Source organism: Podarcis erhardii, assembly GCF_964252035.2.
Source record: "Podarcis erhardii genome assembly, chromosome: 9".
Taxonomy (NCBI): Eukaryota; Metazoa; Chordata; class Lepidosauria; order Squamata; family Lacertidae; genus Podarcis; species Podarcis erhardii.
The window spans coordinates 43084533-43109833 of NC_138512.1; the positions used below are offsets into that span (position 1 = coordinate 43084533).

A 25301-nucleotide genomic window follows, 5' to 3' on the forward strand; every position below is an offset into this window, starting at 1 on the left:
ATTACAGAAATGTTTCTAAAGTCTTTCCTGCAATACTGGCATTACTGCTAGCTAAACTATGACAATTTTTCCTGCTATCATTAATCTAGTGAGCTCACCTTTAAAATGTCCATCTTTTTGGCTTTATTCTCCCCTTTGGCATTTTGCCAGTAACTTTTTGCTCTTTTAGCCTTTTTTTTAAAAAGCTACCTAAGTGGATGAAGTAGGACATGCACAAGTCTTCAGATTCACGTTAAGTGGTTTTCAGAAAGCAAGGAGCAGGAGCAGAAATGTGAATTTCATAATGAAAAAAGGAAGGCTCCAGGCTCCAGAATGTATCTGTGATCATTTACGCCCCATGTGGTAGCATGTTTTGGATATGGAGCTAAAAATTGCTGGTCCACTGCAAAAAAATGATACTAATAATTCATTTGAAAGTGTTATATACAATAATACCCAGCCCAGGCATAATTTCTCACCAATTGTTCAAGGCTTTCATACAATTCTGTAGCAGCTAAAAGGTATGGCTGAATAGGACATATTTACTGAGTTCAGAAACTTATGTGTTCCTATTTCTCCCTGTTACTTACACTAACCTAAAGAATGGGGTTGATGGAGAACTAAAAACATGGCTGCCAGTTTCACTAGATCTTCTTGTAGCAAATGGTGCTGAAGTTGAAATTATTTCCCATATAAAAACTGTTTGAAGTAGATGTTGTTCTTTGATTTTTACTGATTTATTATTTAAAATAAATACTGCCTTTTTTTCACAGGAAGCTGTCTTATATTGGGCCAGAACATTGGTCCATCTAGTTCTCTATTTTCTGCACTGACTGACAGCAGCTCTCTAGGCGGGAGTCTACCTGAAGATACCAGGGATTGAATCTGGAACCTTTGGCATGCAAATCAGGTTCTCTACTACTGAGCCATACCTCTTCCCTTTGCAAAGCTGATGTTTTCTCTTTAGAATAAAAAGGAGCTATGGTGCAGTCCAGATTATGCTTGGGCCAGGGAGGGACTATGTTATGATGGTGGGCGAAGCAAGGATGTCTTTAAGGGGAACAGTGGCAGAGGACGTCTCTCTGGCACTCAGTGTGGGGTGCTGAGGGGTGGGGCAAACCACCCAGCTGCGCACATGCGGCACCCATACGGATGGCGCTTGGACAGCACATGCGGCGCCCATACTGACAGCATGCACATGGCATCCATTCCAACGGTGCACAAGCGGCGCCCGTACCGACAGCACACATGCACCCTTGGCTGTCCTACAGCTGGGGGGGGGAGGCAGCGGGCAGACAGCGCAGGGCCTGCGGGCACCCGAGAAGCATGGCTTGGGCACGCTGCAGGCCCTGCCGTGAGTGCCACGCACCATTGTGTCACTCCCCCCTCAGGGTGACATCTGGGGCGGCCTGCACCCCCATCCTCCTTTGTACGCCCCTGAAGGGCCCCTGAAGACCCTCAAGGGAACTCCTAGTGGATGGTGGGAGTAGACTTCACTAAGCACCACTGTTACACCATTTCTCCATTTCAGTAAGATTTGTATGGAATGCCCATTTCTTAAAAGCCTTTGCCGTGTGCTTAGAGTTACATATGTTACAGCACTACTTCATAGCAGGATTTCATCACCTATATCATCATTAAAGCAATTATTTCAGAAACAGTAGTCTTCAGTATGCTTGTAGTAGCCAGGATCATATATTGCCAAGTTTTATTTCTGCCTTGTCTATATAAATATATAGGAGCATTAGAGAGCTGCTTTGGCTGCAGATGTAATAGATTTATTTAACTAGCCCATCAGTGTGACAGGTTTTATTTATTTTCATTTTCCTATTGTAATGATAATATAAATCAGCAGCAAGCCTCAGCAACCAGGATTCAAACGGGTGGAGGAAGCAGAGGAGCGAGTGCTGAAGAGGCTACGGTGTCATGGACTGGTTGGACACAAAGGAATGGTGGGAGAAACCAGTCGGGGAACCCCCAAGGGAAGAAGGCTCAGAGCCCGCCTGGGAAAGTGGTGGGACAATGATGACTGGTCAGAGGGAGAAGACTGGGAGAAGGAGGCAGAGCCATTGCTATGGAGCAGGGGCCTAGCTGGGGTTTTTGTCCCGAGTGAAGCCTCCAGAGGGGCACCATTGAGGCTCCCAGTCTGTGTGTACACAAATGTGTGTGTGCGCGCGCATGTGCCAAACTGGGTCTTTGGGTAAAATAAAGCCTAGTTTCGCCCTTGGGAGGGGGTGTCAGAAGCCAAGAGGCTTAGATGCTTAGGGCTTAGTGATCTAGGAGAGCCTAGGGCTAAGAGAAGCCCAGAATCAGAGAAAGAAGCTGAAGAAGGAAGGTGGGAGGAGGTGAGTGAGGCTGGTGCAGAGTCACAGATGTCTCCCCCTCCTGCTGCGACAAACTCCCCTACTTTCATCTCTCCCAGAACCAGAAGAGGCATGAAAAGGGCAAAGGAGAGATTGGTGACATGCAGACACAGTCTCTTATTGCTTGGGGGGGGGGGAACCTGGATAGGAGGACTTAGGCAGCTGTGGGGAGGCAGGTTGCAGCAGTCACACTGACCCAATGGCTAACAAGTGGCTTAATAGGACAGGCAAACAGGGAGATTTTCAGCCATCCAGGGCTGAATGCCCCAGGTTGGGGTGGCCGATCTAGTGAGCAGAACGTAATAATTGCATTCAAAATGCAACTTGTATAACTGATCGGCTATAGACAGAGAAGAATGTGGCATTGTGTTAAAGAACTGATAACAAGGGCTCCAAATTGGGATCCTTCTTTCAGGTGTATTTATTATTTATTTCAAAAACTTATATCCCACTTTACAACCTCAAGAGGTTCTCAAAGCAGCTGTACAAAAAAAATGCATAATACAATCATATTCAAGACCAGTATTAGGGACATGGGTGTCCGTATGGTGCCAGGTTTATACAGGCAGCATGTCCTATCCTCATCATTAGTCTTCCCTGGTGTTACTCTTGGGCTAGGTCAGCCTTCACCAGCCTGTGTCTTCCAGATATTTTGGAGTACAACTCCCATCAGCCATAGCCAGCACAGCCGCAGCAAAGACTTCTAGTCCAAAACATGTTGAGGTCACCACCAAGTTGAACATCTGGCTAGGCAACAGGCCCTGCTGAGGACCTCTCAGGTAAATCAGTGAGGCAGATTTGCTCAGCTGAATTTGCTCAGCCCATGATGGAAGCAAATATTCATTTCCGAGCGGTGTGTCAGAAGTTGAGGCAATGAGTTATGCAGCTGAAAACCATTTCGTCTTTGAGACTGCAATCCTACACTCTTACCTGGCAGTAAGTCCCATTGGAACTTACTTCTGAATAGACATGCCAATCACTACTGCTATTTTAGCATTAAGAAGGTGAAATAAATTAGCTTTAAGCCTGAGACAACTCACATTGGTTCACTGATTTGTTTACTGACATTCCCCTTCTTAAAACTTTGGGGGGGGGGTCAAAACAATACAATGACATATCATTAGTGTTAGATTTCACTGGTGAAATTACAATGATTCTGAAGTGAAAGGAATACCCATTTGGTCATTACTTTCAAAGTAATGGTTATCACTTTAAACTGTACTATGCAAATCACTAACACATAGATTTCACCTTGAGGGTGAGAGTTCATTTTAGGCCACCTATTTTGACATTAAGTTTGAACTGTATATCAGTTATTCATGACTGCAATTCCGCCCCTACCCCCCCCCCCCCCGCAAATCGAACAAGTCATTTTCACATCTGCAATAACCGCTATTGGTAATTATTAAATCAGCCTTTGGTATGCATATTGTGTCCTTTTCTTCTCCTGCTTGATACCTACACTTGTGTAGATTTGAACTTTCATATCCTTTCTGTATTATGCAATAGACGAGGGGTCACACATGTTTCTCTGCTTTGAATAATACATCTCTATGAAGTCTTGGTATATTAACTGTTGGAAAATTTGTTTCTGTCGTTTTAATATTTTATCATTTTTTGTCCTAAGTCAATGACCTTAACTGGTTGCAGTTCATTTCATTTCTTTTCTGCTTAAATATTTTAAAGGCTCTGAAGTACAAATATCAATCATATTGGGTGTTACGAAAAATGCCAAACTTGAGATTTGGGTTATTTAATTGCAATTGTCAAGCTGTATTTAAATTATTTTCTTTTCCTTTTCCTTTTCCCCTGCACAGTTTTTGCTTTCTCTTCCCGTGTAGTTTTCGGCCATATTACCTATTTTCACTGCAAAATACAGAAAGAGACAGGGAAGAAAAGGGACCAATCCAGCAGGTAAGTTCATTTATTTATTTAGCACCATCAGTGTGCACAGCAGTTGCAGGATATAAAAGGATTTGTCCCTGTTCTGAGGAGCTTACTAGGGACATGGTTCCATCTTAGATGGGCCACAGGGCCGTCTTACACATTGGCGCTAGGGGTGCAGGGCACCCAGGCACCGGGCTCTCAGGGGTGCCAGGCCAAGAGTCTGGGGCCTGAGAGTTGAGTCCAGGGAAGAGCCTGCTCGTCAGTCAGAGCACCACGGTGGGCTCTTCTGCGAGTTTGGGGGCGACCGAGCCAGCGAGATGCTGAGGCGGCTGGCTGGCTCCGCCCTCCTGCGTACCTGCGACTGGGCAACTAGGGGGGCGCCGGGCGGATCTTTGCACCCAGGCGCCACATATGCTTAAGACAGCGCTGATGGGCCACCACTCCCCCTTCCTCCTGCCTTCTGCCACCTTCTCTTCCCTCCTGTCACCGGCTCCTCCCCATCCTCCCTGGCCTGTTGCTCTCATACTGTGCTCTGAGAAAGTGTCCCTCATCAGAGGGAAATATTGTGGATGAAGTGACTGCACAGATCGTCCATGCCATTGCTGCTTTGCTGCAACATTCACAAAGTCTGCTTAAAATTTAACAGTCCACATCAGTCAAAATGCCTCACTCTCAGGAAGGATCCTTTCCTCAGAGTGAGTTGTGGTGGGCCTGGAGAACTTGGTTGGAGTGCCAGTGACGGCTTTTGTCATGGTAGAGGTGCTGCATTCCTTGTGAGTGGGCAGGAGGCAGCTACTGCAGCAACAAATTTACCCACAAGTCTTAGCTGCAGGGGGTGGGTGTGTGGTGTGGTCGCAGTATGACAGCAGCAGGAAGCTCTATGGGTTGTTGGGGTGGGGCTGTTAAATTCACTACACATCCTAATCTTCTGCTTGTGAGCAAGTGCCTCATACAGGCTCACAGAGCTCAGAAGCTTACCGTGTAATATTTGACACAAGGGAAACAACAGAGAAAAGGCAGGGTAGTGGGTGCAGGGGAAACAGTGCTTGTTTCATTTGTACATGCTTAGGCTTAGATACATGCTAAGAGTCCATCCTAACAGCAGATGCCCAGTATCAGGACGAAATGCAGGCTAAAGATTACATCCAACTAAGTTATACTTGGAATGAAGCCATTCAAGTTAATGGGCTTAAGTTCGTCAGGTCTATAAATTTCCATAGGTTTACTCTGGGTATAACATAGGCTGCATACACACCATACTTTTAAAGCACATGACTTCACCCCCCCCCCAAAAAAAAAATATTGTTAACAGTCATTTGTTAAGGCTGCAGGGAATTGTAGTCTGTGAGTGGTTGAACTACAGTTTCCATGATTCTCTGGGGGAAATTATGGGCTTTAAATGTATAGTGCGTATTCAGCCTTAGTTGGATACAGCTCTTAAGAGTTGAATACCGCCTTGTGGCATAAGCATTTTGGCTTCATTTATCCTTGGGACTCTCTGCAAGGAACACTGAAAGCTAGGCAGGGAGAAATGGCCAAACACTTGGAAATGCATGCCATGATGGTGTCACGGAAAGGCAGGAGACAAGAGTTCCTTCATCATGGCATTTCACACTGGAAAATCCCCCACCCCCCATAGAGACCCACAAGAAATAACTCTATGCAATGTCTGCTGGTGGGTGAAAATACCTTTGTATAGAAAAGCTTCCCAGCTGCTGATAATAGGTGGGAACTGGCGTTATTCAAAGCTGCTGCTGTTCTTGTTGCAGTGATGGTCTTCTGTAAGCTCACGGGAAGTAACCTGGTTAAGCGGGGAACACAATGAGAGAGATTCTTTGAAGCTCATTTAATTTATTACATCTTTGGAATGACAAATATGGAGATGATCCAGATTCATACAGCTTGTTTTCTGAGCTGCAATTTGTTAACTGTAATATTTTTAATGAAACAAACAATTGGAATAGCTTACAATTTGTTGCCTTTTCCACTCTTTTGCTTGATTTAATGCTGCGGAACAGCATAGCCTATTCTTTCCCTGTCAAAGACAACAGAAGAAGCACTATTTCTTAAACCAGTATTTTTATTCTGTCCTCCCTATTCACCCACTTTCAAATGTAAATAATTCCATAATCATATCAAACTCAGAATAAATATTTGTACTATCAATGTTTTTCAAATAAGGCTTAAACAATCCTTTTGGTGTTTGCACACTACTCAGAAATGGCTTTCAACATGCCTAGCAATATCTCCTGTGTTCTGGAAATACAGACCACCTTGTACTGTGTGGCTCCCTTTATTTATTTATTATTTTTTTGTAGCTTTCCTCCTCATAAATGCATGGTGCATGCAACAATGTCAAAGTCATAAACCCTATTAGGATGATTAAAACTGCTTTCATTCCTCCATCCCTCCCAAATCCTTAGCTACTAAAAGTGGTTTCAAATAACCTCTTGAGCAGCCCTTCAGAAAGTGCTAGGTTCTGAATACAGTCGTACTTTGGTTGTCAAACACCTTGGTACTTGTACATTTCAGCTCCTGAATGATCAAAATCCGGAAGTGAGTGTTCTGGTTTTTGAATGTTTTTTTGGAAGCTGAACGTCTGATGCAGCTTCCGCTATTGTTTCCGGTGTGCCTGCGCAATTGGAAGCCAATCGGAAGCTATGCCTTGTTTCTGAACGTTTCGGAAGTCGAATGGACTTCTGGAATGCATTCTGTTCAAAAGCCAAGGTACAACTGTATCTATCCTACAGCTGAGTGGCAACCATATGAAAGAGCTAGATAAGGTGTAGAAAAGAGCAACCCAAATCATCAGAGGACCAGCTCAGCTTCCAGATGAGGAAAGTCTACAACAAGGGTGGGGAACCAGTGGCCCTCTAGGTGTTGCACAGTTCTCATTGACTATGCTGGCTAGTGTGGATAGGAGTTGAAATCTACCAACATCTGTAGGTTTTCTATCCCTGGTCTACCATTTTGGGGTGGGTGCACAGTAGAACATGATGCAGACAGTAAGGCTTTGTGCAGACCAATCTATAACTCAAATTGTCATGCTGGAGGAGGGTTGGATGAGGCAGAAGTGTCTCTTCACCCAGCTCTGCCAGTGGAGAACCTTCACTATCACTAAGATCTCCACCCAACCCTTCAGAATGGAAGCTAACACTAGATGTATCCTTACTGTGGGTAGTCAGCCTAAACCTATGAAATGGGGTTTTGAGGGGGAGGGAGGGAGCAAGCAAGGCCAAGCCAGCCTAGGATCCGCTGGATCCTAAGCCAGTCCAGCTATGGGCAAGTTGTGCTGAGGCTTGTTTTCTGAGCCAGCCTGGAGCTGAAGCAGTAAACATAAAGACTTTTCCTGCCCCCCCATTCTGGTAGAAGACCAGTTCCAGGGGTGAAGCTGGGGCATCTAGACATGGCTTTTAAATCAGCTTTCCAAGTGATGCCCTTGGGATGTTGAGGAAAGAGGTAAGGAGTCTCTGAAAGAGGTATACCCTAATCAGTATTAGGAAAAGCAGGATTAAAATTGTGCTTTAAAATTGTGCTGAGTATGAATCTGGAGACCTCAGTTCACATCTCACCGTGTGACTTTAGTTTGGGCAAGTTTACAAACAATGACCAGGAATCAGTGTAGTCTATCCATTCAAGAAGTATTACTCAATTAATTATATGAGCTTTAATGAATAAGTTAATGACTGAAATTTGTATATTAATAAAACAATAATTGTGAAGAGGAAATGCATGTCCTCAGATGTCTGCCTTATGAGTCACAGCACACACTTTCTTAGAAGCAGCATAATTTCTTGCGTGCGATAAGAGGAACACTTCTTCTGAGATCAGGGGTTGTGTCCAATGATACATGCATACAGTTCCATTCACAAAGCTGGGCTTTTCCTTCCTCTCCTTGTGTACCTCTGGAGCAGATATTGAGGTGGGGGGCTGCAGAGGAGAGGAAGGGAGAATTAAGCTGCAGAGTTCGGTAAAACCCAATACCTGTCATCCTTAACTTTCTAACGTGTTACAAATACAGATAATCTGCTGCTTGATTAATTAGAGTTTTTGATCAATTAGAAGTTTTAAAATGGGATAATCTGACCAATTAATCCTCACATTGTTACAACCCTAGTGAGAACCAAACATAATGTGTGTAAAATGCATAAAGAATTAGAAATGTGCTCTATGCATGCTTGGTATTATGATCGGCAAAGGAGAATTGCAAGTTGATACTGAGGAGGTGTGAGTTACCCCCCTTTTCAGAGAACTCAGCCAATAAAAAAAACAGGTGTAAAGTACTTTTGCCGGGTCTGGTGTCTGTTATTTTTCAGATGTCTGCCCCACCCTTGACCTTAAATTGTTTCTGAGTTATCTTTCTGCAGCCTGGCACATGTAATCATGATTGCTGTGGACACCTGCTAGTCATTGATTAATGGGGCTGGGAAAGAATCTTATTCAGGCAGGCCTGAAATGACTTTTGGACTTCAGAGGTGAAAGAAGGTTGTCTTCTTAGAGAAGCCCATCTAGGGACCTTTGGATTTTTTCCAGCAGTGGGAAGAATGCTTTTAACGCTGCATGTTTCTGCATCTGTTGACATTCTGGAATTAGATCAGCCACATAACAGAGGATAGAAGAGGGCACTACAGTCCCTAGATTATTTTCTACAAGGGTGTTCACACCTTTGCATGTCCCATTCAATATATACAATCTGTGTACGCAATAGCTGAGCAGTACAAATCCACTCACACAAATGCTTGTACATAGGTAGAAGCAGCTTGTACCTGTGTTCAGTGCAGCGTGTGAGCAAGCCTTATAAAAGTTAGGATAGGGTGTTATCAACAAAGCTATAAGGCCTCTCTGCCTGCTAGGCGGCGATACAGGGAGAAATGAGTGTGATCTCTACAAGCCGTGGGACACCTTCCTATGAGCTACAGACACAGCTATCAACACAGCTGCATGCATTGGGCACAGAAAAGTATATTTGCTTCTTAATTAAACATATCTAATGTCCACATATTGGAATTTTAAGAATTTTAAGAAATATTACAAGCAATTATGTTGTTTTAGACCATGCATTCAAACCACTGTGATACCACATTAAATAGTCATGGCTTCACCCATGTAATTTTGGGAGCTGGAGTTTTTTAACAGTGCTGAGAGTGGCTAGGAGGCCCCTATTCCCCTCACAGAACTACAAGTCCCAGAGTAGTTTAACAGTCAATTCCTCTTCACTGAGAACTATGAACTATCATTTTGCCTGAGAGTGTGTTGCCTGCTGCACTGAGCACAGAAGAGGTCCCTTCCCAGAGAGAGGATGTCATCCAGCACAACATTTGTTGTTGGAAAAACAAAATACAAATATTATATCAAATCAAACGCTGGGAATTGTAGCTTGGGGAGGGGAATAGGGATCTTCCTACTGCTCTCAGCACCTTTATGAAACTACAGCTTGCAGAATTCTTTGAGAGAAGCCACAACTGTTTAAAGTGCTTTAAATGTATGGTCCGAATGTGGCCTTAGTCTCCTTTGGTGATCTCGGTGGACAAAGAGAGAGTCAATAGTTATGAAATGAAACCCCAGCATTCAGCTGAAGGTCCATGTATACAGCTGACTGGGAACAATGGCATCTGTATACACAGCCACGGATCATTACAGAAGGACGAGTCAATTAGCCTTTGGCGACACTACATCATGAGCCTGCGAAGTAATTTTTGAATACTTTAGGGGCTGTTGTCAAAAGGACAGTACAAGAAGGGCAATAACGGGGGGGGGCGGGGGGAACCAACCACCGTATAAACACTCCAGTGTTCGGAACTCTATCTGATGGCTTACTGTCAAGTAAAAAGGGTTTCGTTTGTTTTTTTAACGAAAAGTATAACAATTAACCTTTACTTACTACACACCATGAAAAAGCAATAGAAGGTGGATCCAAGGCTACATGTCTCATTTGGCCTGTCCGCTGATGCCTATAGCAGGACGCATTATGTACAAGAGTGCAGAGGGCAACCCTCCAGGCCTGTGGGATGCAAACATCTTGCTGAAAAGGTCTTGATCTTCCCCAAGTGTGACAAATAAGTTGTTTCAACTTAGTATGTGGTGCATCACAATTAGTCAGATAATAAGGCACCACCTTTTAATCCCATGGCAGCCTTATTTTTACTTACTTATTGTATTGTCAAAGCAACCGTGTGGGAGGATTGATTTGGATTGGAGCGGCAGTACTGGGGAGGGAGTGTTTAATATTTTCCCCCACTTACCATTATTCCAGTTTAGAGCAAACCAACCCACTCAAAGCTGCTATTAGCCCCACTTGAGAAAGAAATGTGCAAATACAAAAGGTACCTGTATTTCCTTCACAGAGAGGCTAATAGCAGTTTGGGGGTGATTGAGACTGGGAAAATGGCACAGAGGGAAAGGATTACATTTTCCGTGTTCCAGAACTGCTGCTTCCCCAGAAAAACTTTCAAGTTAAAAAATAATAATTAAACCCAACAGTAGGAGATCTGATAACATATATCCTATAGCTTATCTGTTTTGAACCCTAGTAAAGGTAAAGGGACCCCTGACCATTAGGTCCAGTCGTGGCCGACTCTGGGGTTGTGGCGCTCATCTCGCTTTACTGGCCGAGGGAGCCGGCGTACAGCTTCTGGGTCATGTAGCCAGCATGACTAAGCCGCTTCTGGCGAACCAGAGCAGCACACGGAAACGCTGTTTAACTTCCCGCCGGAGCGGTACCTATTTATCTACTTACACTTTGACGTGCTTTCGAACTGCTAGGTTGGCAGGAGCAGGGACTGAACAATGGGAGCTCACCCCGTCGCGGGGATTCAAACCTCCAACCTTCTGATCGGCAAGTCCTAGGCTCTGTGGTTTAACGCACAGCGCCACCCGCGTCCCCAGCGCCACCCGCGTCCCCGTTTTGAACCCTAGTTAACACCAAAATAACATGTAGAATCTCTGGTATACATATGTATTCCTAGTAAAGGGACTGACACACTGGGGGTTGAATTCTCTCACAATAAGAGACCCTCAGTCTAAAGCACCTACATCCCAGGTGAGCAGCTGTGTGACTACCAGGGATTGGCTCTCTCAGTTCCTCATTTTCTCCAATCTTAAATTCAGTTTTCCACATTTCTGCAGCAATTTGGGGGTTGTGGTTGTTGTTGCTTTAAAAAAAATCTTCATGAAACTTCATCAGTATGTTAGTGAGAATTTCTCCGAATTTTGGCATGCAGTTTTGGCTACACAATTTTGCAAGACCTTCCTCCTAAATAGTGCGTTTTTGTATTCTGTCCACCCTATTACTTTGTATATTGGCCAATCAGAAAAGGCTGTGTCATGAAGTATAGGACTGTGATGCACAGAAATAGAAAAAGAACATCACACTAAGCATGCTATGTTCTCAAGGTGCACAAAAATTTGGACGTGATTTGAAGAGTCTTTCCGCAAAGTTTCACAGTTTGCATTTCCCATGTGAGGAAAAGGAATCCTTGAACATTTACTATGTAGAAGTAATTGCAGAAAATAACTGGTAACGGATTGGGAAGTATTGGTTCTGGTTGCTAGAATGGAGTAAAGTACACTTTGGATATTCCAAGGACTAAACACATGCAGGAAATAAAAGTCCATTAAATTGGAGGGAGAAATGGCAACACTTTAGGATTCATATCTATTGGCTGGTGTCCAAACAACTCACTCATCAATTGCAGCCCTCACTTCATTCACTGGTTAAAACCTCATTGGTTAAAAAGGTGGGAGCAGACAGCCAGGCTGGCTCATCTCACAGGAATCACGTTTTGCTTCCCTTTCATAGCAGGTAGAAGCTTGCATTATTGTTTTTGAAATGAAAGCTGAGTGTCTGGGCATTAGTTGTGAAGTTTGATGGACCCCTTGGAAAAACTCAGTGTCCACCCCCCACCTACCCGCCAGGGCCTGCAGCCCCCTGCTATAGGAGAACAATCTAACAAAGGAGGTACTGAATCAGAATCTTGGGATTAAGCTCCAATATCTCAACTTCAGTGATGGCTCTCAGATATTTGATATTGAATCTATACATCACGGGGCAATGGAGACAACACACACATACCCTTCTGAAGTCCTGCTCTGATTAAGTTTTAGAAGTTGTAGAGTTGTTGGTGACCTCTAAGTTAATCAAGCCACTGTGACAGAGGGCACTGGACACTTGCTTCACATATCATGCAATTTAAAATACTTCAAGTATACCATTGCTGCTGCTTTGCCCTCTACCAGAAACTTTGGTCAAGTATTTCAGTGAGAAACTTTAGCAGAAGGCAAACCAAAGACTGAAAGGAATATATGTTCTCAGGCATATAGACCCATATAAAGCTGTTAATAGAGAGGTGGAAATCAAGAGACCTTTCTGGGCTAGGCTGAGTCAGCTTTATTCAGCAACCAACAGGACTGTTTCAAGTTTATCCCCCTCTCCAGACATAAAAACCAACTACCTCATTTAGAACATATAAATTCCAGGTTGGACTGGGTGGGGGGACAATGCTTGAAGCCTCCAAGATAGTCTCATATGACTGGCCTATTTATGTAATTTTTTTGCCACATAGTGTTTAGTTCCCACCGCATAGATACTCCTTGTCCTGAAATACTCTTTGTGTGGTGGCCAGACAGACATTTCCCCCACCCAGAATTGTGTGATCTTGGTCTTTTTTAAAAAAATTAATAAATACCCCCCATTGAGCATGTATGGATGATGTTGATGGCATCTGTCTCTCTCGGGAGACAATGGAAGAGTGCACCATTGGGGGTAAAATCAAACCTTTGGAGAATTACAGCACCTGCTGTGGCTGTAGAGACTGATATGGGAGGGTTGTTTTTTTGTAGGTGGAGCAGATGAAGGAGGCCAGTTTTGCTACGATGCACAATGGAATTTATTTTCTCTATGCACCTCCCAGTGGTCATTCCTCCTCTGGTCACTGCTGTGAATACACAAGCTAACTGATTGTCTCCAGGCACTGCCATCATCTGCAAGGGATTCCCACATGGCTGGTTTGATGTTGCCAGCCTTCATGTCTTGTTTGCAGACATCCTTGTAATGCAGAGTTGGTTTGCCAATGGGCCTAGTGCCTGAAGCCAGCTCCCCTTATGGATGTACCAACACATTTTCCAATAGGTTTGTGCAGCGTGCAAAAAGCTGAAAGGGAGATGGAAGCCTGAGGCAACGTCTGGAAACATCTTAATTTCCAGGACCAAAGAATAACTGGATCGTAAGTGTCTGGAGTTTTAGCTTATGGATTATGCTCATTCATAATTGAACATAGTCCTACACATACAGCTACTCATACACATGTGAGCAATTAGCTATGGAAATACTTCAGTCATGCAGTTATATTAGGCTACAGCTCTCAGCTGTTGTTCCTTCTAAATTAAAAATAAATAAATTTAAGCCATGACCCGATTATGTGAACTCCAGAGTCCAAAACCAAATGGGAATTCAATTTAGAGCTGTGCCAAGCCATTATATCTTTGTACCAGGGAGCTTATGTGGCATCAGAATTCTTTTTAGGATATTGAACTAAATCTGCTCCTGGTCCTGCCTTCTTTTGGTTGGTGCCATATTTTGAGAAATACATCATCTTCCAAGTGCTCTGTTCCAGTAATGCAGAGGCAATACATCTGTTGTTGCAATAATATACTGGTGCAATCTATTATCAGATTGAGACATACCAGTGATATATTACTCGAGAGGTGGTACTATTCTGAAAGGAAAGTCACCATGAAAGTATTCAGCTACTGAGCAACAGCCAAGCATAGCATACTTGAAGCCACTTTATTCCGAAATCTCAATATTATAGTCTGCTTAGTACTGTAGCTCTAGACTTTAAAATCTTCAGTTCATATGTCTCTTTTAAACCTTTAGAAACATACTAAGAGCAACTACCATTAACCTTAAGGTCACTGTAAAACTGACTGCATACCATTGCATTATTTCTACTTTATAGCAGGACAATTCTTACTTACTCATAACCATTTGGAACCAAGTAACATTGACCCCTAGATGGTCGGAAGAGCACACTGTATCTCATTATAATAATCTCAGCTCCATTCTTTACTCAACATTAATTATTTTCCATTCTAAAACATTTTGTGCTGCATGACAGCAAAACTTTAGCCTGTCGTTATCTGCGGGTCACTTTACCCTAACCTCCTTATTCCCCATTTCGAAGCATTTATTTCTTAAAGCTCAGAACAGAGTTGGTCTAGTTTACATTTCCCCCCTGTGAATGATGCAGATTAAATATTTCTAACACCTTCAAAGCATCTTCATAGCACAGGAAGATGCCATGCGCTTTTCTTCCATCCATTTCATGCAAACACTGCAGATTAAATAGGCTTTCTTTACCAGGGTTCAAGCTGATATCTCTCCTGTCCCAAGTAAATTTGGAACCAAATTTCACATAAAAACACATTTTTAGGGTCTTGCTTCAACGGGAGACGTTTCAAGGGAAACTGGGTTAATTTGGATAAGCTACTGCAAGACAAGCAGGAAAAGCCATAGCTCGGTGGCAGAGCACAGGACCCAGGAGAGAGGGTGCAGTGGGTACATTGTACCCCTGCCTGGGATCAAAAGTGGGGGCACAGGGGCCAGAAATTTCCTGGGACCTCAGAAAACATATGCATATATTGCATGAAGATTAGCATTTACACAAAATGCCATGGCACTTCTTCCTCTGCCCGCTTCCTCTTCTGCCAGTGTGCCCCCACCTACTTCTCCCATGCAATCCAGAGAGGCAGCAAAATTTGATGTAAGTGGGCAAGGCGAGAAAGCAAGCTCGCTTTGCCTCTCCTGCAGGTGAGGTACCTCACCTTTTGAGGGGACTGCTGTCTGCCAGTGAAGGGTGTCAGTGCTGACAGTGGCCCGCCTTCAAGCAGAGGAATCGGAACAACAACAAGCAACACGTTGGCGAATAATATACTGACAATATTTTTATAACACTATACTGTATCAAAATTCATAAATAGAAGACATGTAATATGTGCATGGAGTCACAAACTAATAAGAATCAGATAAACGTTCCATAACCAGGAATGATAGGATTGGTAAGTCACTGTCAAGGATCCCTGAAACAGAGGCAGGATGCCTTTCCACAGTCAATATCCTATCCAAAATATAGTTGGAAGTAAGTTGGAGCACGGTGGTTCTACAGGCACAACACTACAAACGTGAGATGATGGGTGCTCCAAACGTTGCAATAGGGTGCTCCGAGCACAGCAGCAGACAGAACAGTTCTTCCAGGATAATGAACAAATTAATCGTCCCCAAAGGTACATCAAATGGCTGTGGATCAGCTATCACTCAAAAGTGTGGTAAGAGGAAGGCAAAGCAGAGGAAGGCAAAGCAGCTCATTGCCACCGTTACCATCATAAACAGATGAAGAACTCACTACATCTGGAAAAATGATCTTTTCCAGACAACTGTCCTAAGAATCAGGAGATAGTTAGTAACATGAAAAAGGTCATAGTCACAGAGAACATTACCTAGCTTGGCGAACTAGAAATGTTCCTGCAGTCTGGGACAGGAGTCCACATCATCTTACAAGCATCCATGAAAACTGAAGCTGTGAAATGGTACAACCTGTTAAATTGCATCACCAATGTTGCACTCTTCTTGGGAGAAAATGGTTTAGCAATTACTAATTCATCCCATCAAACAATGGAAACTTTTTAGGACTCATTGAACTGCTCTCCAGGTGGGATCCCTATCCTTCAGGAACATGTGCTAAGTGCAGAGGAGTCACAGAAAAGGCGTGAGCAGCCTCAAGTTCATTATTTGTCCCCTGCCTCACAAAATGAATTTATTACACAATGCTTGAATCTTGTGAAGTGACACTTTTTGCTTGAGAGGCAATCTGCAAATGCTTTGCAGAAATAGTAGACACTACACTAGATTCTTCCAATGTTGAACAAACAACATTTCTTTGGAGATGTACTTTTAAAAGAAATGCAGTATGAGATTCAAGAAAGATTTCTGAATTTTTTAGATTGTAGCAACAAAAGAGGGAAAGAAATGGCTCAGATGATAACGAATGCATTGGAAGAACATGCTATTCCTCTCAGCGAATGTACAGCACAAGCCTACGATAATGGGACAAATGTGGCATGAAAATACAATGGCGCACAAGCCAGAGGTGAACAAAGCATGAACGGTACCGGGGCAGGGGGGCAGGGCAAACCGACCGTACAGGGCATGCACGGTGCTGCTACATATGGCGCATGCTCTGCTTGTTCCCTCTGCCTCATGCACCCAACCTTTTGCCCCACTCCATCAGAAGAAGAAGAGTTTGGATTTGATATCCCGCTTTATCACTACCTGAAGGAGTCTCAAAGCGGCTAACATTCTCCTTTCCCTTCCTCCCCCATAACAAACACTCTGTGAGGTAAGTGGGGCTGAGAGACTTCAAAGAAGTGTGACTAGCCCAAGGTCACCCAGCAGCTGCATGTGGAGGAGCAGAGACGCGAACCCGGTTCACCAGATTGCGAGTCTACTGCTCTTAACCACTATACCACACTGGCTCTCCAGAGTCAGGCGTTGGGTGTGTGCGCGAGAGAGAGCCAGGCAGGTCACTCTCTCTTTCCCTCTCTCCGCCCACACGCGCCTCCCCCACCCACCCCATTCCGCCAGAGACAGCGGAGGTGACTCGGAGGTGGCGGGAGTTAGAGCAAGAGCAGACGCGACCGGGGATGGTGTGCCTCAGGGAGGTGGTGGCCTTTGCCGCTGCTGCTGCCACTGCTGCTGCGCCAGCTGCTGCTACTGCTCCTCCTGCCGCCCCTCTGTCCTTGCTGTGGGGGTGAAGTGGTGGCAGCAGAGGGTGTAGCTGCGAGCAGAGGATCCTTTGCACGCGGCTGTGGCAGCGCATTGGCACCCCGTGGGGTGCCCTCTTGTCACCCTGCCAGAGATGGTGCCGGGGGCGGTGCGCTCCCTCTGCCCCCCCTCTTTCCTACGCCACTGGAACAAGCAAAAATACAAGAAAAATACTCAAAAGCAATTTTTTTTCACCTTGTGGTTGTCACATACTCAACTTATATGGAAATGCTGCTGCTGAATGCATACCTGGAGCAATAACCTTTTTTGGGGAACAATTAAAACTGTGTCCCACCTGTTCAGTTCCAGTCCTAAGTGGTAGGAAATACTACAAAAACTATATTGGTTGTTCTTTTCATAGTATGTCTGAAACAAGATGCTCAGATGCTGTTGAATGTTGAATTTTGCAGATCACTTGCCTGGTATTAAATTAGCACTGAAAGACCTCCTAGTACTAAATTTGATGGCCAAAACAAGAAATGAAGTACATGGAGTTTTATTATATATGACATCTTTTGCTTGTGTGTTATAGTGTCAGCCATGTGGTACAAAACATTAGCTGGCATAGATATTTGAAACAAGGTCTTTCAAGCTAGAGATGCCACACTGGATGTTGATGTAATTTAGCTGACAAAACTCCAAAAGAAGCGGAAATGCCTGTGGAATGAAGCCAGATTGGTTGCATCAAACCTAAATATAGAAATAAAACTCTGTCCCATGTATGTAATTAAGTTAGGTGCAAGAGGACAAGGTCACATGACAACAGCACACCTGATGCTAACTTGGAAGAAATGAATGTCACAGATGATACTCCAGAAGAGCCCTACTTCAGAAAGTATGTGTTTTAGGTTTTGGTAGACAATGTTATAGCAGGGTTAACTGTCCACTTCAATGCTGTTACGCAATTTGCACAAAAAATGCTTTCTTGTGGAAATATCTAACCATGTCTGAAAGTGAAGTGGAGAGAAAATCTTTATCTTTATCATAGCAATATCCTGCTGGTTTTAATTGGTGATGATTTCGGAAAAGAAATGCAACATTTAGCCTCAGTACACAAAGCAGATTTTGTAAATGTACAGTTAAAGCCATTAGGTCTGTTGAACTTGTTAAGAAAGTACAGACTTGGTGACCTGTTTCCAAATGTGTGTGCTAGCTGAAGAGTACTATTAACAATTCCAGCAACAGTAGCTTCTGGAGAGAGGTCACTCAGCAAACTTCAGCTGATTAATAATTATTTAAGGTCTACAATGTCTCAGAAACGTCTTGTGAATTTGGCCAGGCTAAGTATTGAATCAAACATTGCCATAACAATTAATTTTCATGCTGTGATTTGAAATTTTTCAGAAAAGTCCGGAATGCTATTTTTTAAAAAGCATATAGTAAGTTTATCTTCCTTTACTAACACTAATGTCTTCTGGTGATCTGATCTGCATTGCAATATAAAGGGATGTTTCAATGTGAATTATTTTGCCTTATCTGTATTGTAGCATAATCAAAGATGTTCCAATCAAATGTGCTTTCTTATCTCTGATCCTCTTTTATTTTATTTATATTTATCTTGGAGACAATATAAGAGCATAAGGCCTTACATGCAGAATAATAACAGAGTGCTCCACTCAGCCCATCTATTGTCTTCCATACCCTTTTTGACCTTACAGTATAACCAATGGAGAAGGTAAGGGAACCAAAAGAGAGATTTCTTGATAAAATTCCTCTTGGAGGCCCTGGTAGAGCATGCAGAAGGTCCCAAGATCAATCCCTGACATCTCCAGGCAGGGCTGGGAAAGACTCCTGCCTGAAACCCTGGAAACCCTGGAAAACCACTACCAGTCAGTGGAGAAACTGTGGCCTTCCAGAAGTTGTGGGACTCCAACTCCCAACAACTCCAGCCAGCAGTAGCAATTGGCTAGGATGATGGGAGTTACCATCTAACAGAATCTAAAGCGCCACTGCTTGCAAGCAAAAGCCCCTCTTCACACCTTCCCTGCTCAACATGGGAAGAACAGAGACTGAGGTGGCAGAGCCAACATGCACAACAACTGTGCCTCCTACACATGCTTGAATAGGCCTAGAGAAGACAATGGTTCTTATAGAGGACAATAAGAATGGAAGAAGTGTCCTGCTGGATGTGGCCCATCTAGGCCAGCATCCTGTTCTCAAGGTGGCCTGCCAGAGGCCTATGGGAAGCCCGAAAGCACAAGCCTGAGCACAATAGCATGCTCCCCACTTGTGAGTCCCAGCAACTGGTGACTACAGTGGAGGCTTTCCTACTTCTAATGGGGAGTCATGATGGAGAAAGTGTTCCTTCAGAAACCTCTGGCCCAGATCACCAAATAAGCTGAGGCCTACGTAACTTAAATGAAGCCAATGCCTGTGACAGTCAACTCTGATTAAGCAAGTAAAGTACTGGCTCAATTCCCTTGGCAACGTGCTATATTTTTACTCCAGAAGACCAAGGGGGCCCTATTTGTTTGATTTAGCCCTTTAGACGTTCTCTGTTTTTGACGCAAAATGCTTCCTTTTGCATTGAATAAAATGGAGTACTCTTTGTTATGTATTTAGACTCAGTTAACAAATAAAAATTCCAGCCAGGAAACAGCAACTAATATCACCATATGCCAAAACTGTTTCGTTCTCCTAACCAAAGAAAACTTATTTTTATTCTATTCAGGGATTAATCTGAGCCAAGGCTCAGCAATGGAACCTCTTTTTAATGCCAGCACTTGGCCCTTGAACATCTGAAGCAAAAACAAACCACGGATGTGTAGAATGCTTTTCCTCATCACTGCGGGAGAGTAACCACAATAGCCTACATACCTAGAATTAGATATTTCCAGGCGGTCTCATCTCCCGGCATCTGTCCACTTCAAAAACTAAAACACTGACTGTCTGTTTCCATCCCCCGCCTGCCCTTTAATTAATAGCACTCTCTACATAGGAACTAGAAAAAGAGTCAAATCCTTTCTGGAGGGTGACTGAGAAATTCAAGTTTTAGGAGAGAATTCTCCTCTTGAGAATTCCGTTGTGCACACAGTGCAGGAAAATGTATGAGCTGCTTCATCTTGGCTGTGTTGCCAAGGACCGATTTGGGAGCCATGCATTTTTCCACACAGTTGAGACTCAGACTCAGCAGTTTAGCAAGATGCCTCTCTGGACTAAAGACATAAACCGATGCAAGGAGGCACCCTCTGCCCCCTCGGAACCAACCACAGACCATTCTAAACTTAATACACTGACTTGAAGAAGCATGCCAAGGAGAGAAATGGTGACACAGACACACGGCTGGGATTGTCAGAGGAATGCTGCCAACACCCCCTCAGCTGACCACTCTTAAAGGGAAAACACATGCGTCTTCCGTATGCCTGCCAGCACTCTGCTAACAGTCATTTATGGGCTTTGGCTCCTCCTGATCAGAGCAAAGTTAAAGAAATCTTACCTAACCAACAAGCTAAAAGGCGTACAGTATTTACAAGAGAAGAAGATTTTCTTTTCTCTGCAAACAGCTTTCGGAACTGAATTTACAACCTTCAAACCACTCTGTGAATTCAAGTAAATTCAGTTTCTGGAAAGTCCTATTATAGCAGGGTGAGGCAAAATGCAGTAACTATATGTTTTTGTTCTAATACAGATATCTCTAAATTTAGTGTAAGAAAAGATGGTGCCCTAAAACTAATAGTAGCATGTTTCCCAAATTAATATTTGAGTTTTGGTGACATAAGAACAGTAGTGCCTTTTCTTTTATTGCCTTACAATGCTTACTCGGAATGCCTACTTACTTGGAAGTCAGTCTTACTGAATAAAGTGGGGCTTACCTCTGAGTAAATATGCACAGGAGACTTAGAACTGTGAGTTGCTCCTCACACACAAGCACCAGCCTGAAAATAGTAAAAAGTAATATGCTGGATACATGTTAATCCTTTCAGTCTTTCTTCCATAGCCCTGCCCTCTGCGTCAGAAAGGATATATGGAGAAAGTGGCAGTACATTGGGCGGGGGTGTGTGTGTGTGTGTGTTAAGCTTCAGCCAGGCCGCTTAATTGGCTCCAGGTGTCCGATGAGCCAAACCAAACCAAACCAAACCAGGAGGTTTCAGCAGCAGCTGGACAAGAATGTGCCACAAATAAAAACGGGCTGCGGTTGTGTAGTAAAAGGAAATGGATGTCTATGCCCAGTTTTTCCTAGGAGAAGAATAGGGTTGGAACAGCAATGCCACGAGTATTACTTTCTTGCCGACGAACAGAATGAGCTATAGCTCAGTAGGCACATAGTGACAGGGTTGTCAACTTTTTGACAGACCAGTGTAGCAGCTTGTTGTGCATACTTTAGCCGTTGGCAACCTTTAGGTTCACGTGGTGAAATAAAGCTACAATTATAAAATTTGGAGTAGGGAACAGACTGTGTTGCTTTTTCTGATCAGTTGGCAATCATAAAAACTTATTTCTTTATTTAAATATTTGCAAACTGCACTTTTGTAAAACTACAGCAAGGCAATGCACAACATACAAAAGTTACAACAACAATAAAATATCAGAGCAGGGATGGACATCTATAAATATGGGTTGGTTAAAAAAATAATTTGCATTTCAAAGTCTCATCTGAATAACCCTATTTTTAGGTGACATAAAGAAGGCAGGGATGATTCCTGCTGAACTTCTGCTGGCAAGGACTTCCACAGGGCAAGTGTTAAATATATAAGTTTAATACACATAAATTGTAATGTTTGTATGCACTGAGGTAAAAAAAAAAAAAAGGTTATGTAGAACTCAGGGTCCTAGTCAGTCCTTAGAGTCAACAGCAGTAGAAGCTCAGCTCAGCGATGATGAACAAGCAAGATGATTGCATAGGATTGCTCTTTGGGGCCAGGGAGAGGAAAGTTTCTTAAACTGTACAGTGGTACCTTGGGTTAAGTACTTAATTCATTCTGGAGGTCCGTTCTTAACCTGAAACTGTTCTTAACCTGAAGCACCACTTTAGCTAATGGGGCCTCCTGTTGCTGCCGTGCCGTGCTGTTCTCATCCTGAAGCGAAGTTCTTAACCCGAGGTACTATTTCAGGGTTAGCGGAGTCTGTAACCTGAAGCGTCTGTAACCTGAAGCGTCTGTAACCCGAGGTACCACTGTATTAAGGACTAGAAAGACAAGCTATCTGTTACTTTGTATTTTTGCAATGTTTTATTTTGTAAGTAGTTTAAGGCAGTTTTGCAGTAGTAAAACCTTTTGGAATGCATTCTTGTGGTGGAGCTCATTCATTTCTACTCTGCATAAGGTCCAGCTCAGGCATTCTGCTTGCAGTAACTCAAACAGCAAGCCCTGCCACACTAAAGGCTCAGTCCCTAATAAAGGCTGACCAAACCTCAGGGGTGTGGGGAACCACAAAAGTGCCCCATCAGAGAATCTCAGTGAACAAGGTGAAGCATAAAGGATCAGGCAATTTTCAAGGTGCTTTGAGACCAAGTTGTTTAAGGATTTGTGAATTAATTCAAGAACTATGAGCTGAGTCCAGCAGCAAACTGGCAAAAATAGTTTTTAAAGTTGTTTAGCCTTTGAGTTTTTAAAGCTGGGATTGCCAGCTGATAGAAGTTGAAAAAGCGGCATGGAGCTTTTTAGTAGAGCTATGATATGCATAAACAAACAAGCAATGCTTTTTAAACTTCGGAAATAAATATTATCACTGATTAGTTGCTTCAGTTCCTATTGCTGTTAATCAACTGTTCCCCTGTCTCCAGTTCTTCAGTGCACAGGGTTAAGGAGAGACTTGTCTTTTTAAAAAGAATTACAATAAACATGTGGCAAGACAATAACATATTTTGTGTTATCCAAATATCACTCAAAAATCATGTTACATAAAAATGAAATAAGAAAGCCTTGTCGATTTTACCTCTAATATTTTGAAAGTACAAATGAAATGGACAAACGCCTTAACCACACGGAAGTTTAATGTAGATTTGAAACTGCATTTGATTTTTGGATGTTGCCCACATGATGTTTTCACTATTCAACTGGTACGCTTTAGTATTTCAACAATATACTTGGATTTTCCCTATCTGGAAAAAATCTGAACAGGGGAAGTAAATCCCAAATAAAATCACCTGGTACCCAACTGCAGACACGCAGGAGTGCATTGTCTAGATGGGTTCTGGTGATTTCTGTTTTGTTTCTGTCAGCTAAAAAAACCTTGCTGCTTTTCCCTTTTTAAAAAAAGTTTGCAGCCTTCTAACCTGTTTCTGGCCCATTAGAGTGTTTTTTTTAAACTAGCCTCCTGTGAGGAACTTGTCGTAGGCTTTTTGAAAGGCCATATAAATCATGTTATTCAGTTCCCCTTTTGTTGACCACTTTGGTCATATTTTCCATTTGTAACAGAAGAATGAATTTCCCTTTACAGAACCTTTCCCAGTTTTCTGCCATCTCTTCCTAGACATGCCCAAACCTTATTTTCCACCCTCCCTTTAGCTATCTACTGTGTAACATAAAATGCCATACACAAAGCTGTCGTTTTTGACTAGGAATAACTAGTTCCTGCTCTAGGGCTTATGTGAAAAGTGGTCAGGGTGGCTGGGGGTGGAGTGAGGGGCAAGGATAAGCAAGCTGGATTTTTAGCATCTCTGGTACCAACTGGTTAAATTTAAAGTAGACTCGAATCTTTGTTAGGCTTTCTCCACTCAAGCAATTACAGTCATGGAGAGAGCAGGTTCACACGCCGCCTTGCCCCCCCCCCCCACTGTTGCACCCTGATGCCCTCACACAGAAGCTCCCCATGCAATTTATAGTGCGGCATGAGCAGGATTCTAAACTATAGGCATGAGCCTATAGGCATGCAGCAGGCTTGCTGCTTTCGTCCTTCCAATGTATAGATGGTGGCAGGGAAGTGAGCAAGGATTGACAGAAGGGGCAGGGCCAGGAAATGCAGGTGGCCATGCTTCTTACCCTCACACCAACATGTAACTCAGTATTTGGGGATTTTTCCTTTTTGTATAATCTTGTACTTTGGGACATTTTTCGTCATTGTACAGTCTTGTGTGATAAATAAGGATGGGGGAGGAATATCAGCTCACATTTAATGGGAAACCAGGTTAACATGCACTTTCTGAAACAATACACCTACCAAAACACAGCCATTCTTCTAAATTTACTCTTCTCTGAATTTTGCAGTGCAGTTCTCTCACCAAGTAAACCATGCAATGTGTTACAAAAATGCTTATACTAGGGCAAAGTGTGCATATCACTGCATATTTTAGTGATCAGAAGTTAATGATGTATTTGGGGAAATATATTCAGGGAAACTGCTTTGCAAAAATGTGAATATCTGACAAATTGCATTTAAAAAGTAAGTGTGTGTGTGTGTGTGTGTGTGTGTGTGTGTGTGGAGAAATTCATGGATGAATTTTCATGAGGGCTTTTTTATTTTAAAAAAGTTGCAAACTGATGTGGAAATATGGAGAACTGACCTTGAAGATGAGAAAAATAAGAAATTGAGAGAAACCAAAATTGACAGATTTCCCCATCCCTAGTGATAAATTGGACAAAAAGCAATATAAGCCCAAGATGCTATAACTATATTATAACTATTGAGATAAGGTAGATGAGCACTCTGTTTCTAGAGGAAAATGCTTTTAATTTCCGTTCATTTATCCTCAGGTTTCTGCAAGAGACCATGTGTGTCATAGTTCCTGTAAGTTAGCCTTTGGGTAGTTGAACCCGTCATAGGGTTGTCAGTAAAATCACAGGCTGTGACAACTGCTTTGGCCTTCGTAACACAGTACCATCCACCCATATTAGACTCTGAACCAGTGAATGTATCTGTATAGTCAGAGGAGCCTGTGTGGTGTCGTGGTCTGAATGTCAGCATAGGGCCGAGGAGACCCAAGTTCAAATGCCCACTTAACTGTTCAGTTCACTGAATGACCTTGTGCTAGTAACAGCCTGTGGTGGTCATTTATGCATTGCCAAGGAAAGATGAAGTGCATCGTTGAAAAAGAGAACAAAAGAGGGTGCAGATTTGCATAAAATTTACATGTGTTAATTTATGGTGTAGAGGTGCGAATTTAGACAGAATTGCTCTAATTTTAATAGAAATACATCTCACCATCATGGATAAGAAAGTGACCAGGTGATCCATGTGCTGTGGACTGTTGAGCAACTTCATGGATGCTGCTCTCTCGCCCTTCCTCTGGTTCTTTAGCTTTAAACTGGACGCGGACCAGACAGCCTTTTCTGAAAGAAGATTCATTTGAATAAAATGTTGTATTCACAATTTCTTCA

At 43.1% G+C, this 25301-nt stretch overlaps 1 protein-coding gene across 1 annotated transcript in view; it reads right to left on the reverse strand.

Moving 5' to 3' along the window:
* Positions 1-3730: 3730 nt before the first annotated feature.
* The window catches only part of LOC309349463 (uncharacterized protein), a 24462-nt gene continuing 2891 nt past the window's right edge, over positions 3731-25301 (reverse strand). Inside the window, exons 2-6 of the mRNA XM_081875505.1 lie at positions 25126-25253; positions 8001-8159; positions 6199-6264; positions 5919-6030; positions 3731-4208 (exon numbers count right to left, since the gene is read on the reverse strand). Of these exons, the coding sequence (XP_081731631.1) occupies positions 5968-6030; positions 6199-6264; positions 8001-8159; positions 25126-25253 (416 nt within the window). The 3' untranslated portion in view covers positions 3731-4208; positions 5919-5967. The remainder of the gene's footprint in view (positions 4209-5918; positions 6031-6198; positions 6265-8000; positions 8160-25125; positions 25254-25301) is intronic.